At 44.7% G+C, this 16,886-nt stretch overlaps 1 protein-coding gene across 17 annotated transcripts in view; it reads right to left on the reverse strand.

Moving 5' to 3' along the window:
* Nucleotides 1-16,886, reverse strand: part of SLC45A4 (solute carrier family 45 member 4) — a 127,652-nt gene that overhangs the window by 19,522 nt on the left and 91,244 nt on the right. For 16 of the 17 annotated variants that reach the window (XM_081323043.1, XM_081323041.1, XM_081323045.1 and 13 more), the window contains one exon: nt 355-543. The exons of the other annotated variant lie outside the window; for it this stretch is intronic. In XM_081323043.1, coding sequence (XP_081179169.1) covers nt 355-543 — 189 coding nt within the window. The remainder of the gene's footprint in view (nt 1-354; nt 544-16,886) is intronic. 17 annotated transcript variants of the gene reach the window in all.

The raw sequence follows: 16,886 nt of genomic DNA on the forward strand, positions 1-16,886 counted from the left end.
GGGGGGGGGGACTTAAGTCCCTCCGTCCCTTTCCCTTCCAGCCATCTACTGTGTTTCCCCGAAAATAAGAGCGGGTTCTTATCTTAATTTTTGCTCCAAAAGACGCATCAGGGTTTATTTTTCCAGTTAGGGCTTATTTTCGGGGAAATACGGTACTAAATGGGTCCGTCTGGCTGAAGATCTTAAATGGGGCTTATTTTTGGGGGGGTGGGGCTTATATTACGAGCGTGCTGGAAAAAAAATCCACACATATCTTTATCTTTCCGGTTGGGATTACTTTAGGGAGAAACACGGTAGGGTTAGGATCCCGGTTGCCCCAGAAGACTTACTCGGAAGGCCGCAGGCATCACTTACCGATAACGGATCCGTTTAAGAAAAGGGCAACGCCAATCAGGACCCCAATGCAAAGGGCGAGGATGAACGGCCGCCGGCGGCCCCAGCTGAGGGTGCAGCGGTCGCTGGCTGAACCAATTAAGGGGGTAAAGATCAGGCCCAGGATTGGACTAAGGAACCAGGTGAGGCTGTAGTACTGTTCAGGAAGACCTGAAAGAGAGAAACCAGGAATGTGGGTTAATTCGCAGGAAGGACCGGTTTAACTGGAAAGTTGAGGAGCCTGGAGATCCTGGCCACATACGTGAAAGAAAGGGAGTCGGGAATGCATTTAGGGTGTTGGTGTGTGTGTGTTTGTGTGTGTGTGTGTGTGTGTGTGTGTAGGCCGTGAGGTAAGACACCAAACGCAACCTCCTGGCCAGCAAGCTCTGGCCGTATGCATTTTGCCCTGGTGTGTTTTGGGGCCACGGGTGTGCAGTTTGCAGAACGCACAGCAGGGGGCAGCAAAAGAGAGACAGAGCTCAGTTAGCATTTGGAACGGAGGCCACCAGGAGATCCCTCGGTTAGTATTTGGAATGGAGGCCACCAGGAGATCCCTGAGTTTGTTTTTTTTTTTAAAAAAATTGCTGGAAGAAGCCATGGCAAATCTCCTAATTGCTGCCAAGACAGCAGCATCGTTATACCCTCATAGTCATCAAGAGCCCAACTTGTCGTTCTTCACAGGGCTTAACGGTGGCTTTCTCTTATGCTCCCTTCACAGGGCTCTGACGCGGGCTTCTGCGGGTGGGTCCAGCTATTATACTGTCTCTGTTTGGCATAGGGGAGTTCTGGGAAACGGCACCCCAACACATCTGGGGCGGCCGCTGTGCCCTTCCGCTTATTCTTCTGCCCATAAAACCAATGCTGCAAACTTGGTGAGCCCTGCCTTTCGGAGAAACTAAAACTCTAGGCCTCGCCCTCAAAAATCTTCCCATTTGCAAAGGACGCAGGGCAAAAGGGTCCCTATTAAAGCTTTAACCGTCACAGGAAAAAAAGCAAAGAAAAACCAACCACGAAACATCTAGGTGTAGGAAACCACCATTTGTGGGTTGCAAAGTTAACTTTTTTGCTGGAGAAAAAATAGGGACGACGAGAATATTAATTATATATATATATAATTTTAGACAGCAATGCCAATATATATATATATATATATATATATATATATATATATATATATATATATATATATATATATATATATATATATATATATGTATATATATATATATATATATATATATATATATATATATATATATATATATATATATATATATATATATATATAATATTATATATATATATTGTATATATAATATTATATATATATATTGTATATATAATATTATATATATATATTGTATATATATATTATATATATTATATATATATATAAGGTAAAGGTTCCCCCGCACATGCGTGCTAGTCATATATTATATATATTATATATATATTATATGTATATGTATATGTATATGTATATGTATATGTATATATATATATATATATATATATATATATATATATATATATATATATGTATATATATATGCACATGTATATATATATATATGAAAACTAATAAGTTTGAAATGCATATCAGTCTCCCTTAATTCTTTGTTAGCAATTTAAAAAAATTTACACAAATATGAGCTGTCACCGGTGTGACTACTGCCTGTCGATGGCCTTCAGGTTAGGCTGACACAGGAAATAAAGATTTGTCCCATGTTTGGGGCCTAGCAAGGTAATCTAAAAATAGTTAACAAGCATTTGACATATATATATATATATATATATATATATATATATATATATATATATATATATATATATATATATATATATATATATATATATATATATATATATATATATATATATATATATATATATATATATATATATATATATATATATATATATATATATATTATATTATATACAGGTATATAAAATTTTAGACAGCAATGCTAACATTTAGCCAGTAGATGGTGCCAGCTGCAGAGGAACCATTCTAAAGCTTTTTAAAAGCCACAACACAACCAACAACAGACCACTTAGGTCAAGGGTCTTCAAACTTGGCCCTTTTATGATTGGTGGACTTCGACTCCCAGAATTCCTGCCAAGGGTCTGAATTTTGATCACGTGACCGTGGAGAGGCCGCAACGGCCGTCTGTGTGAAAAACAGCCATAAGTCGCTTTTTCCAGTGCCGTGATAGTGTTGAACGGTCACTAAACGAGTGCTTTCTCGACTTGCAACCGCTCATTTAGTGACCGTTCAAAGTTACAACGGTACTGAAGAAAGGGACTTATGACCGTTTTTCACACTTACGACCGTTGCAACGTCCCCGTGGCCACCTGATTTACATTCGGCAGCTTGGCAAGTGTCTTGCGTTTATGACGGCCGCCGTGTCCTCAGGATCTCGGGATCCCTTTTGGCGACTGGCAAGCGAAAATCAGTGTGTGTGGGGGGGGGAACCAGATCCGCTTAACAACCCTGTTACTAATGCTAAGAACTTCAGTGATTCACTTAACAAACCTGGCAAGAACGGTCGTAAAATGGGGCAAAACTCCCTTAACAAAATTTCTCACTTGCCAACCTAAATTGTCGTCTCAATTGAGGTCGTAAGTCAAGGACGACCTATATTAGTATCTCCCTTCCGTTACATATTCAAGATGGACAGTGATTAATATTTATATGTTACACATGTAAGGGTGTAGGTCTATGCGTATGTTGTATGTAGCATGTTTAAATGTGTGTTATGCATCTTGCACACTTTTGAGAGCAACAAAATTTCATTTTTAATGTGTGCCATTGTGTCCACAGTAAAAAAATGAAAATAAAGGTTATCTATCTATCTATCTATCTATCTATCTATCTATCTATCTATCTATCTATCTATCTATCTATCTATCTATCTATCTATCTATCTATCATCTATCTATCTAGTCCAGGGGTCAGCAACCTGAAACACTGAAAGAGCCACTCGGAACCGGTTCCCTCACAAAAGGAAAAACTGGGAGCCGCAAAAAAATGTGTGCGCATGCGCGTACATACGCACATGCGCAGAACAGGGTTTGAAGAGTGGAGGCAAGGCGAGATATGCACCTACCCTGCATATTTGAATTGATTGGTTGAACTTTTTTAGTCCCACTTTTTTTTTGTGGGGGGGACTACACATAGCAGAGGACTGGGAGCCACAGGAGACGGCTGAAAGAGCCGCATGCGGCTCTGGAGCCGCGGGTTGCAGACCTGTGATCTAGTCTATTCTCTTTATCTATTATTTTTATTTATTTATTTTTATTTTAATTCCATTTATATCCTGCCCTTCTCCGAAGACTCAGGGCGGCTTGCACAAGCTTAGCAGTAGCCTTCATTCTATGTATATGCCTGCTTATTAGGGCTTTCACACACACACACCCCAAGCGGCATTATTACAAAGTCAGCTTAATTGCCCCCCACAATCTGGGTCCTCATTTTACCTACCTCGGAAGGATGGAAGGCTGAGTCAACCTTGAGCCTGGTGGGATGCGAACCTGCACTAATTGCAGGCAGCTGGTGTTACTTAAGGAGGCATTAGCCCACTGCGCCACCAAGGCATTATGTCTATATCTATCTATTGTGTCTATCTGTTGTCTTTCTCTCGCGCGTGTGTCTATCTATTGTGTCTTATTGCCTCTCTCTCTATCTTATCTTTTGTGTCTATCTATTCTCTCTCTCTCTTGTGTCTATTGCCTCTCTATCTATTGTGTCAATCTATTGTCTCTCTTGTGTCTATTACCTCTCTCTCTTTCTCTCTCTCTCTCTCTCTCTCGTGTCTATCCCATTATTGCAGCAGTTCCCAACCTTTTTTTTCTATACACCGTGCCCCCTAGAACGCTTCTGATATATTCTCACACCCCTTACAAAAGTTCAAACTAACGGCAGCGAATTATGCATATAGATAATAATTTTGAAAACCCAAATTTTCACACCCCTTGGAATATCGTCTCGCACCCCTGGTTGGGAACCCCTGATCTAGTCAGTCAGTCAGTCAGTCAGTCCGTCCGTCTGTCTGTCTGTTCGCCCGTCCATCCATCCATCCATCCATCCATCCATCCGTCCGTCCGTCCGTCCTATCTGGCAACCCCTGCCAGGCTCCATTTTGCGAAGACCAAAACACCCCCAGGGTTTGCAGCCAAAGAACTCCGGGACCTGATGAGAATCGGGTTTCCCAAAATTGGATCGCCGTATTTTGGTGGACAGATTTCTAGGCAAAAACAAACCCTTCCAAAGCCATCTCCTCCTGGTCCTTAGAAGGCCCCACTGGATAACAGAAAGGTCAGCCTGATATAGTGGGATCATGCGGTGCGGGTGGTCCTCGACTTACGACTCTTCGTTTAGTGACCGGTCAAAGTTACAATGGTTATCAAAACATGTGACTTAGGATCGTTTCCCAACACTTAGGATGGCTGCAGAATCCTCCTGGTCACATGATCAAAATCTGGCCGCTTCTATAATATATGCCGGCTCGTATTTATGATGGTTGTAGAGTCCCAGGGTCACGCGGTCGACTTTGGTGACCCTTTGACTAGCAAAGTCAACGGGGAAGCCAGATCTGCTTAACAACCACGCCGCTAACTGAACAGAGGCAGCGGTTCACTTAACAACCATGGCAGGAAAGGTTGTAAAATGGCCAAAACTCATTTCCTAATAACTCTCTTGCTTAGCAACGGAAATTTTGGGTGCCAATTGTGGTCGTTAAGTGGAGGACTGCCTGCATTTGAGAAAAACGCCCACCCCACTTTTATGCATGAACAAATGAAGTGCCCCCATCTTTAAAACTCCAAATGTCAACACTGACTACCATCGCTACTATTGCTACAATATTTTATTTTAATTTTATTTAGCAAATTTATATGGCCACCCAATTCACTCAAGGCAGGGGTCTTCCAACTTGGCCGTTTTATGACTTGTGGACTTCAACTCCCAGAATTCCTCAGCCAGGCAAAAGGGGCAAGTTGGAAGACCCCTGTCTTAAATCTAACAAACAAAATGGAGGCTGGCTGAGGAATTCTGGGAGTTGAAGTCCACAAGTCATAAAAGGGCCAAGTTGGAAGACCCCTGACTCACGGTGACTTCAGGCACCTTACAGAAGTAAAACCCCAAATAAAAAAAAACTCAAAAAACACCCAACTCCCTGACGACGACAACAACGACAACAGGACTCTAAGTTGAGTCAAGGTGATATTAACTTTTAAGCTTTAAAAGTTAAACATTGTTCTCGGTCTAATGCTATTGCCTTATCTGACAGAGAAAATCTCACGGCGCGGGTCAAGTGATGCCAAATCCAAAGAATTCCAGACTAGGTTTAAAAGAACGGCGTTTCATACACCATTAGCTTGGAGGAGCGTGCTCAATCTGATCTGAGCTAGCCAAGCACAAAATTAAAAACCCACTTGAAATGTTACCTGTAGGTTGACAATAGGAATATATATTTGCCTGGAGCCCGAGAATGGCGAACTAACAAAAGCAACAGGAACCATACAAGCGGATCCAACATGGATGCCCACCCTCCATTTATGAATTTAAAAACCTTGATTGAATTATGCTTTGCTTGCTCAAGAGGTATTTTATCTCCAGTGGGAAGATTCGCACCTTCTGTGGGCAACTCAAAGACTCAGCAAGTCCTACCATTGATGAGCCAGGTTCTTGATCTCTAACTCGGCTTGCAAGGATTTTTTTTAAAATTTTAATTCCATTTATATCCCGCCCTTCTCCGAAGACTCAGGGCGGCTTACAAGCTTAGCAGTAGCCTTCATTCTATGTATATGCCTGCTTGTTAGGGCTTTCACACACACCCCAAGCGGCATTATTATAAAGTCAGCTTAATTGCCCCCAACAATCTGGGTCCTCGTTTTACCTACCTCGGAAGGATGGAAGGCTGAGTCAACCTTGAGCCTGGTGGGACTCGAACCTGCACTAATTGCAGGCAGCTGGTGTTACTTAAGGAGGCATTAGCCCACTGCTCCACCAAGGATGAGATATGAGGGAGGAACTTTCTCAAAAATATGATCACTGAGGCTTGCCCAAGTCTGGGCAACTTCAAGACTGGTTTGAGTCCTTAGCTTGTTATGAAGCTACACTGAGATGAGTCTGGGAGTGGCTTTAATGAAAAGAAGGACCAGGGGAGACATGATAGCAGTCTTCCAATATTTGAGGGGCTGCCACAAAGGAGAGGGGGGGGGTGTCAAGCTAATCTCCAAAGCACCAGAACTACTACTTGATAAGATAGAAAAATGTGGGTAAGATAGCATTACCACCAGATGGATTCGTAGCTGGCTGACAGGCCGTACGCACCATGGGGTCCTCAATGGAACCGCATCTACATGGAAGGAAGTGTGTAGTGGGGTGCCCCAGGGCTCTGTTCTGGGCCCAGTGCTCTTCAACATCTTCATCAACGATTTGGATGAGGGGATAGATGGGGAACTCATCAAATTTGCAGACGACACCAAGCTGGCAGGAATAGCCAATACTCCAGAAGATAGGCTTAAAATACAGGAGGATCTGGACAGACTCGAACACTGGGCACTATCTAACAAAATGAAATTCAATGGTGAAAAAAGTAAGGTTCTACATTTAGGCAGGAAAAATCAAATGCACAGGTATAGTATAGGTGGTACCTTGCTCGATAGTAACTGTGAGAGAGATCTCAGAGTCCTAGTGGACAATCACTTAAATATGAGCCAGCAGTGTGCTGCAGCTGCCAAAAAAGCCAACACAGTGCTAGGCTGCATTAACAGAGGGATAAAATCAATCACTTGGAATACTGCATCCAGTTTTGGTCACCACAATGTAAAAAAGATGTCGAGACTCTAGAAAGGGTACAGAGAAGAGCAACAAAGATGATTGGGGGACTGGAGGCTAAAACATATAAGGAACGGTTGCTGGAATTGGGTATGTGTAGTTTAACGAAGAGAAGGACGAGGGGGGACATGATAGCAGTCTTCCAATATCTCAGGGGCTGCCCCAAAGAAGAGGGAGTCAAGCTATTCTCCAAAGCACCTGAAAGCAGGACAAGAAGCAATGGATGGAAACTAGTCAAGGAGAGAAGCAACCTAGAACTAAGGAGAAACTTCCTGACAGTTAGAACAATTAACCAGTGGAACAACCTGCCTCCAGAAGCTGTGAATGCTCCAACACTGGAAGATTTTAAGAAGAGACTGGGCAGCCATTTGCCTGAAATGGTATAGGGTTTCCTGCCTGAGCAGGGGGTTGGACTAGATGACCTCCAAGGTCCCTTCCAACTTTATATTATTATTATTATTATTATTATTATTATTATTATTATTATTATTATTATTATTATTATTATTATTATTATTATTATTATTATTATTGAAGGCTGGACAAGAAGCAACGGATGGAAACTCATCCAGGAGAGAAGCAACCTAGAACTAAGGAGAAACTTCCTGACAGTGAGAACAATTCATCAGTGGAACGCCTTGCCACCAGGAGCTGTGGGTGCTCCAACACTGGAGATTTGAAAGAAGATATTGGACAGCCATTTGTCTGAAAAAGTACAGGATCTCCTGCTTGAGCAGGGGGTCAGACTAGATGACCTCCAAGGAGCCTTCCAGCTCTATTCTCAAGGACTGACTGATTGCAATAGTGGCAAATATCTGTAGCTCGGGTGTAGGATGAGGGTGAAGTTTTATTCTCCGAGCTTGGGAGACTGATTGATTGACCTCTCCTTAAAAACTTCTGGAGGCAGGTTGTTCCACTGACGAATTGTTCTGTCAGAAAATTTCTCCTTAACCCCAGGTTGCTTCTCTCCTTGATTAGTTTCCATCCGTTGCAAGGGGTCTTCAAACCTGGCCCTTTTAGGACTCCTGCACTTCAACTCCCAGAATTCCTCAGCCAGGCACGCCGGTTGAGGAATTCTGGGAGTTGGAGTCCACGAGTCCTAAAAGGGCCAGGTTTGAAGACCCCTGTCTTAAAGCCTGTTGGCTGAGGAATTCTGGGAGTTGGAGTCCACGAGTCCTAAAAGGGCCAGGTTTGAAGACCCCTGTCTTAAAGCCTGTTGGCTGAGGAATTCTGGGAGTTGAAGTCCATGAGCCCTAAAAGGGCCAGGTTTGAAGACCCCTGTCTTAAAGCTTGTTGGCTGAGGAATTCTGGGAGTTGGAGTCCACGAGTCCTAAAAGGGCCAGGTTTGAAGACCCCTGTCTTAAAGCCTGTTGGCTGAGGAATTCTGGGAGTTGAAGTCCACGAGTCCTAAAAGGGCCAGGTTTGAAGACCCCTGTCTTAAAGCCTGTTGGCTGAGGAATTCTGGGAGTTGGAGTCCACGAGTCCTAAAAGGGCCAGGTTTGAAGACCCCTGTCTTAAAGCCTGTTGGCTGAGGAATTCTGGGAGTTGGAGTCCACGAGTCCTAAAAGGGCCAGGTTTGAAGACCCCTGTCTTAAAGCCTGTTGGCTGAGGAATTCTGGGAGTTGGAGTCCACGAGCCCTAAAAGGGGCAGGTTTGAAGACCCCTGTCTTAAAGCCTGTTGGCTGGGGAATTCTGGGAGTTGGAGTCCACGAGCCCTAAAAGGGCCAGGTTTGAAGACCCCTGTCTTAAAGCCTGTTGGCTGGGGAATTCTGGGAGTTGGAGTCCACGAGTCCTAAAAGGGCCAGGTTTGAAGACCCCTGTCTTAAAGCCTGTTGGCTGAGGAATTCTGGGAGTTGAAGTCCACGAGTCCTAAAAGGGCCAGGTTTGAAGACCCCTGTCTTAAAGCCTGTTGGCTGAGGAATTCTGGGAGTTGGAGTCCACGAGTCCTAAAAGGGCCAGGTTTGAAGACCCCTGTCTTAAAGCCTGTTGGCTGAGGAATTCTGGGAGTTGGAGTCCACGAGTCCTAAAAGGGGCAGGTTTGAAGACCCCTGTCTTAAAGCCTGTTGGCTGAGGAATTCTGGGAGTTGGAGTCCACGAGCCCTAAAAGGGGCAGGTTTGAAGACCCCTGTCTTAAAGCCTGTTGGCTGGGGAATTCTGGGAGTTGGAGTCCACGAGCCCTAAAAGGGCCAGGTTTGAAGACCCCTGTCTTAAAGCCTGTTGGCTGGGGAATTCTGGGAGTTGGAGTCCACGAGTCCTAAAAGGGCCAGGCTTGAAGACCCCTGTCTTAAAGCCTGTTGGCTGAGGAATTCTGGGAGTTGGAGTCCACGAGTCCTAAAAGGGCCAGGTTTGAAGACCCCTGTCTTAAAGCTTGTTGGCTGAGGAATTCTGGGAGTTGAAGTCCACGAGTCCTAAAAGGGCCAGGCTTGAAGACCCCTGTCTTAAAGCCTGTTGGCTGGGGAATTCTGGGATTTGGAGTCCACGAGTCCTAAAAGGGCCAGGCTTGAAGACCCCTGTCTTAAAGCCTGTTGGCTGAGGAATTCTGGGAGTTGGAGTCCACGAGTCCTAAAAGGGCCAGGTTTGAAGACCCCTGTCTTAAAGCCTGTTGGCTGAGGAATTCTGGGAGTTGAAGTCCACGAGCCCTAAAAGGGCCAGGTTTGAAGACCCCTGTCTTAAAGCTTGTTGGCTGAGGAATTCTGGGAGTTGAAGTCCACGAGTCCTAAAAGGGCCAGGCTTGAAGACCCCTGCTCTACTGCTTCTTGTCCTGCCTTCAGCTGCTTTGGAGAACAGGCCGATATTGGTTTATTCTCTGCCCAAACAAGCCAGGGTCCGTCTTTCGATCCTTCCCCTTGACCTCTTTTGAGTTGTCGAGGTGTGCGAACAGAGGAAGGAACAGACTTGAAGGACTGTGCTGGAAAACAATCTGGGGGTGGGTGGGGAAAAAACCCACAAACAAAAACCACAGGGTTCCTCAAACCATTCCCCGATAAGCCCAATCTGATTGTAATTTAAAGGGGAGAAAAAAACAACAACAACAACAACAAAAGGCTGGCTTTGCACAAAGCTGCGGGTCCCACACATATCGACACAAAACAATTTCGCCTCCCTCTTGGCAGCCGCTGTTCCAGCTGAGACACCAGCCAAGCGCCACTTCCCAGCCGGCTGGCTACAAACAAACAGGACATTATACAGTAAATAAGTTTTATTTGTTCTTCTCTTCCCGCCCCCGCGTCCCCCCCCAGACGAAAAAAGAAAGAAAGATAACGAGGTTATCAACAATAGTGTGAGCCAAGGAGTTTGCGGGTTCACAGGAAGCCGACAGGACTCGCTGGCTGGTCACACAGCAGACTCAGAGGTTGTGGTATTTTAGGCAAAGGAGGGGTGTGAGTATGTGTGTGTGTGTGAGAGAGAGAGACTCCGTGCTGGCAAGACATCCACGCTCTCAAAAAGTCTAGCGCGGGTAAGTCCTCGGCGTGTGGCCACAACTCAGCCCCGCATTTCTAAGCAGGACAGTTGTTAAGTGAGTCACACGGTTGTTAAGTGAATCCGGCTTCCCCGTTGACTTGGCTGGTCAGGTGGTCGCAAAAGGGGAGCGCGTGACTCCGGGATGCTGTGACCATCATAAATGTGAGTCAGTCTCGGCTTCCCCACTGACTCGGCTTAGTTCAGAAGACCGCAAAAGTGTGTGTGTGTGTGTGGGGGAAATCGCCCGAGCTCGGGACACTGTGATAGGAGTCGGTGGGCCGATATCTGAATTTGGGTCAGACGTCGCGCTTTTTTTTTTTTTAGTGCCGTTGAAACTCAACGGTCGCTAAATGAACCGTCGTTAAGTCGAGGACTACCTGGGGTAGCACCTTTGACGGGTTCCCCTTCTTGGGTGGGTTTGCCGCTCACTTCTTCGGAGGAACCCCGTGGGAGGACCACGGAGAAGAAAAGGACGTTTTTGGGTGGACAAAGGTTGGGGGGGGGGTTTCCTGGTTCAGGGAAGACCCCCCCAAACCATCTTTTCTAACTCTCAGAAAAATGGGGGGGGTCAGGAGTGAAGCTTGAGAGGAGGGAGGGAGAGGAACCCCCAACTCAGGGAAACTCCCTTAGATGTGACAAAGCAAGAACCAAAAGCTGGCTGCCCCAAAGATCTCTTGGCCTTCAAACCCCACAGAGGGTCCTCGACTTACAACGCTTCGTTTAACGACCGTCCAAAGTTTACAGCCACACTGGGGAAAAAAAAGAGGCTTACGATTGTTTTTCCGCACTTAACCGCCCTTGCGGAATCTCCCGAAGGTCACGCAATCCAAATTCCGACGGTTTTGGCGACGGGATCCTACTTAACGACGGTCGCAGCGCCCCGGGGAATCGCGCGGTCCGCTTTTGCGACTTTCCGACCAGCAAAGCCGAGGGGGGAAAAGCCAGATTCGCTTAACGACTGGGTTCCTGACTTTTAACAGACGCAACGAGTCACTTCGCGACGGTGGCGGGAAGAGTCGTAAAACGGGGCAAAACTCACCGAGCAAACGTTTCGCTTCCCAATATAAAATTTTGGGCTCAACGGCGGCCGTACGTCGAGGACCAGCTGTTGTGCGCCTGCAAAGCCGCGTGCGGTTGTTAAAGGTGCTTACCGCTCCGGGAAGTCTCTGCTGGAAACTGGAAACCCACGCCAGTTTTTGGAGAAAACGTCGTGAATCCTATCGCACGACCGTGAGACACGCTGCAAACCACCGTGAACGTGGTTGCTGAATACCCAAAATGTGGTATTTTGCAGAGGGGGGGAGGCGGCTATGGGGTCTTTGGAACCAGGACGTAAGTACCTTTTCGGGGTGGGTGGGTGGGCAGTGGTGGGATCCAGCCGGTTCGCACCACTTCAGCAGAACCAGTAGCTAATTTTTTTGTTGACCAGGCCCAGAATGGACTTCTGGAAGCAGCATCCACGCAGAGAACCGGTTGTTCGCCTATTTGAATCCCACCACTGGTGGGGGAGGGGGGGAGGATTTGGTTATATCTTTGGATGGTTGCTAAGCAACCGGCCGTAAGTCGAGGACTACCTCTGCAGGTGTCGTCCAGCTTCCGTCGTGTCTCCACGTTAGAAGGGGACAATGTTTTTTTTGTGTGGTTTATGCAAACCCCTTCGCCACGGGGAGGGCGAGGCTGAGACTCAAAACGTGGGTGCCAAGAAAGCCGGGATTGATTTTTTTTTGAGACAAATTTTGCAGTCGGCCTCATTTCTTAATAATAATAATAATAATAATAATAATAATAATAATAATAATAATAATAATAATAATAATAATAAATGACAATATGCCAATTTTAGAATTTCCACTTGGGATTCCCCAAGCTCCCTGCCTGAAAACGGCAAAGAATTGTGCGGCTAATGCAGTTAGGTTTTGTGCAGTTAGGCAGCTGAGCTCCAAGAAGTGCAAAAAAATGGGATTTGTTGCCAAGCCTTGATTTATGTCCCTGGACGTTCTTGCAGTCTCCTGAGACTGTCAGCTGTTTAATTCATGCCTTTGTTTTAATTCAAAATAGACCAACGGCAGCAATTATAATTTCGGAGGAGTGTGCTGAGGGCGCCCGAGGTGTCCTGATTTCCTTGGAGTTTTCCCAAAGTTTTGGATTGCTCTGATATCATTAACCTGTAAATTCCAGGTGATTATTAACACGGATAGACCTCCGGTTACGTCTGGTCCTTGGCTTGCGACCGCAACGGAGCCCAAAATTTATGCTGCTGGGTGAGAAAATTTGTTAATCCCCATTTTGCGACTTCTCTTGCCACATTTCTTATGTGAATCGCTGCTGTTGTTAAATGAGTCCCACGGTTGTTAAGTGAATCCGGCTTCCCCGTTGACTTGGCTGGTCAGGAGGTCGCAAAAGGGGAGCGCGTGACTCCGGGACGCTGCGACCGTCATAAATGTGAGTCAGCTCTCAAGCATCCGAATGTAAATCACGTGGCCCTGGGGAATGCTGCAACGGTCGTAAGGGTGAAAAACGGTCGTAAGTCCCTTTATTCAGTGCCGTTGTTAACTTCGGTCACTAAATGAACTGTTGTAAGTAGAGGACGGCCTGTAATGACTGACCCTGAAAGGGCTACTTAGGACCTGGATTCAAAGTTCTGGTGTTTGCATTGTGATCACTCAAGAAACTGCCCTGCAATTTTGACCATTTGCAGCATCCCGCGTTTGTAATTCAAGGACCGCCTGGTAAATTTCTTTGGCTCTGGGTACCACCCACCCCAGCCCTTTCCTCGCAGAAATTCCAACTTCCTGGACAAAAAAAAAGATTTAACTTCCACAATTTCCTGCTTATTAGGGATTCAACCTAGCTTGGATCAATGGCCAGGAGAGGGAAATTCACATTTTCAGCTTGAGCTTCAAAAGATCATTGGATCCCGCTGAAACCCTGCCAAATATTGGGGTTTCCATCTGAGAATCAGGTTTACTACACAGGCACCGGAAGAGAGTTGCGTTGACAAAAAAAAGGGACATCTACGTGACGACACCCCAACTAAACCCCAAGGAATCCTTGGATTTACAACCGCAATTGAATCCAAAATTTCCATTGCTAAGCGAGGCAGTTATGGGGTGAGCTGTGCCCCATTTTACGAGCTTTTTTTTTGGGGGGGGCTGATCACAGTTGTGAATCACTGCGGTTGTTAAGTGAATCGTGTAGTTTGTTAAGCTACTCTTGATTAGGCTTCTCGAAAGCGGGTTGGGAAGGTTACAAAAGGTGACGATCATTTGATCTCAGGACACTGACAACCGTCACGAACACATGCCAGTTGCCAAGTGCCCGAATTTGATCACGTGACCCTGGGAAGGCTGCAACGGTCGTTAAGTGTGAAAAACCGGTTGAACGTCACTTTTTTCCAATGCCGTTGTAACTTTGAACTAAATGAACGTTGTAAGTTGGGGATTATCTGGATCCCCACACTACTACTACTACTACTACTACTACTACTACTAATAATAATAATAATAATTGGAACACAACACGCCAGATATCGCAGTCATAGAGAACCGAAGCGTACAGTTGATTGATATCGCTGTACCAGGAGATGCCAGAGTCGAAGAAAAAGAACTGGGGAAAATTATGAAATACCGCGACCTGGCCATCGAAACTGCGCGATTATGGATGAAACGTGTGACAGTGATACCCATGGTCATCGGGGTCCTGGGAACTATGTCCAAAAAAACTGCAAAATACATCAAGAAATTTCAGCTTCCCGCATCTTCGGAGAAGGGCGGGATATAAATGGAATTAAAATAAATAAAATAAATAAATAACTCCAGCAAAGTTACAAAAAACTGCGCTACTCGGAACATCTTACATTTTAAGGAGATACCTGATTGATACCTAGGATGCTGGCAGCAACCTGTGTCAACCATTTGTGCCAGTCAACTTGAGTGTTCAGTTGACTGAGTTTCATGTTTAATGAATAAGTTTTATATAATAATAATAATAAAGTTGGAAGGGACCTTGGAGGTCATCTAGTCCAACCCCCTGCTCAGGCAGGAAACCTTATACCATTTCAGGCAAATGGCTGTCCAGTCTCTTCTTAAAAACTTCCAGTGTTGGAGCATTCACAGCTTCTGAAGGAAGGTTGTTCCACTGCTTAATTCTTCTAACTGTCAGGAAGTTTCTCCTTAGTTCTAGGTTGCTTCTCTCCTTGACTAGTTTCCATCCGTTGCTTCTTCTCCTGCTTTCAGGTGCTTTGGAGAATAGCTTGACTCCCTCTTCTTTGGGGCAGCCCCTGAGATACTGGGACACTGCTATCATGCCACCCCTTCGTCCTTTTCTTCACTAAACTAGACAGACCCAATTCCCGCAACCGTTCCTCATATGTTTGAGCCTCCAGTCCCCTGATCATCTTTGTTGCTCTTCTCTGCACTCTTTCCAGAGTCTCAACATCTTCTTTTACATCGTGGTGCCCGGACGCAGGCTTCTAAGTGTGGCCTCGCCAAGGCCTTGTAAAGTGGTATTAACACTTCACTTCAGGTTTAAGTCACAGGGACAAGAATCACCCGGCATATGTCACAACTTGGCCTCAGTCAAAATGCCCATCGGTGTGTAATCCTGCCAGGTACAGAAAATATTGGATTGCAGATATAATTTTGATCCGTTTAGTTTTTGGAAAAAATATATATTATGGGATACAAAAAAAGTAGCAGATAGGGGTTTTTTTTTGGGGGGGGGAGGAGGGAAAGAGCAGGACCTTCAAAAATACCACATTGGATCAGTTCGGTTCCAAGGAAATTTCTTTTAGAATTTTTGCAGATTTCCCCCCCCCACACACACACACACCCTGAAAGCAAGCTAGAGTTATAGCAGAGTGTTTACTTGCCAGTTTAAGCCAATTTTTTTTGTTCGTCTCTAACTCAGCCTGATATACTATTGCACTGTAATCCATAGTGGTTAGAGGTTTGGGTAGCACGAACCGTGACTCCCAAGCCATAGCTTTTAAAACAGAAACAAACAGGAACTTGGGATGAAACTGATATCATTCGTGGGATCTCTGGAAGCGGGCATATCCTGTTTTTGGTAAACTAGGAGAGGGATACTTTAAACTAAATAAAATATCTTTATATATATATATATATATATATATATATATATATATATATATATATATATATATATATATATATATATATATATATATATATATATATATATATATATATATATATATATATATATATATATATATATATATATATATATATATATATATATATATATATATATATATATATATATATATATATATATAATATATATATATATAGATTGCTAACAAAGAATTAAAGGGAGGGGCTGTTTGCACATTAGGCAGTTGTTTTAACCTCTAGGCCACAAGCTCTATCTCACTTTGTTAGCTGAGAAGCAAGGGAGATATGTGTTAAATGTTTGGAGCCTAGCAAGGTAATCTAAATAGTTAACAAGCATTTAACACACACACACACACACACACAGATAGAGATAGATATAGATATATAGATATAGATGTCAAATGCTTGTTAACTATTTAGATTACCTTGCTAGGCCCCAAACATGGGACAAATCTTTATTTCCTGTTTCAGCCTATCATGAAGGCCATCGAACAGGCAGTAGTCACACCGGTGACAGCTCATATATTTGTGTAAATTGCTAACAAAGAATTAAGGGAGACTGATATGTATTTCAAACTTATTAGTTTTCATCAGTCATAGATATAGATATAGATATATTTAAAATGAGCAAAATGTACCAGCAAAATCCCTTTGCCCAAGGAAGGGTTCCTCGAAAAAGGTTAACTGGCTACAGTTCTGCTGGAGAGGAACATCCAAAACCAGAACATTTATCTGCCCTTGAGGACCACTCGGAGGCTTCAACTGGTGCAGAATGCAGCCATGCGAGTTGTGATGGGAGCTTCCCGGTACTCCCGTGTAACGCCTCTTCTCCGCGAGCTGCATTGGCTTCTGGTTGCCCTCCGGATGAGATTTGAGGTGCTGGTGATGACCTATAAAGCCCTTAATGGCTTGGGTCCGGGATATCTGAGGGAACACCTGCTTGCCGGCATCAACTTCCCATCGTCCTGTGCGCTCCCACAGGGAGGGCCTGCTCAGGGTTCCGCCGGTTAAGGAATGCCGGCGAGTTATTCCCAGGGGAAGGGCCTTCTCTGTGGCTGCACCGGCCC

Source organism: Vipera berus (genome assembly GCF_964194415.1).
Source record: "Vipera berus genome assembly, chromosome: 3".
Taxonomy (NCBI): Eukaryota; Metazoa; Chordata; class Lepidosauria; order Squamata; family Viperidae; genus Vipera; species Vipera berus.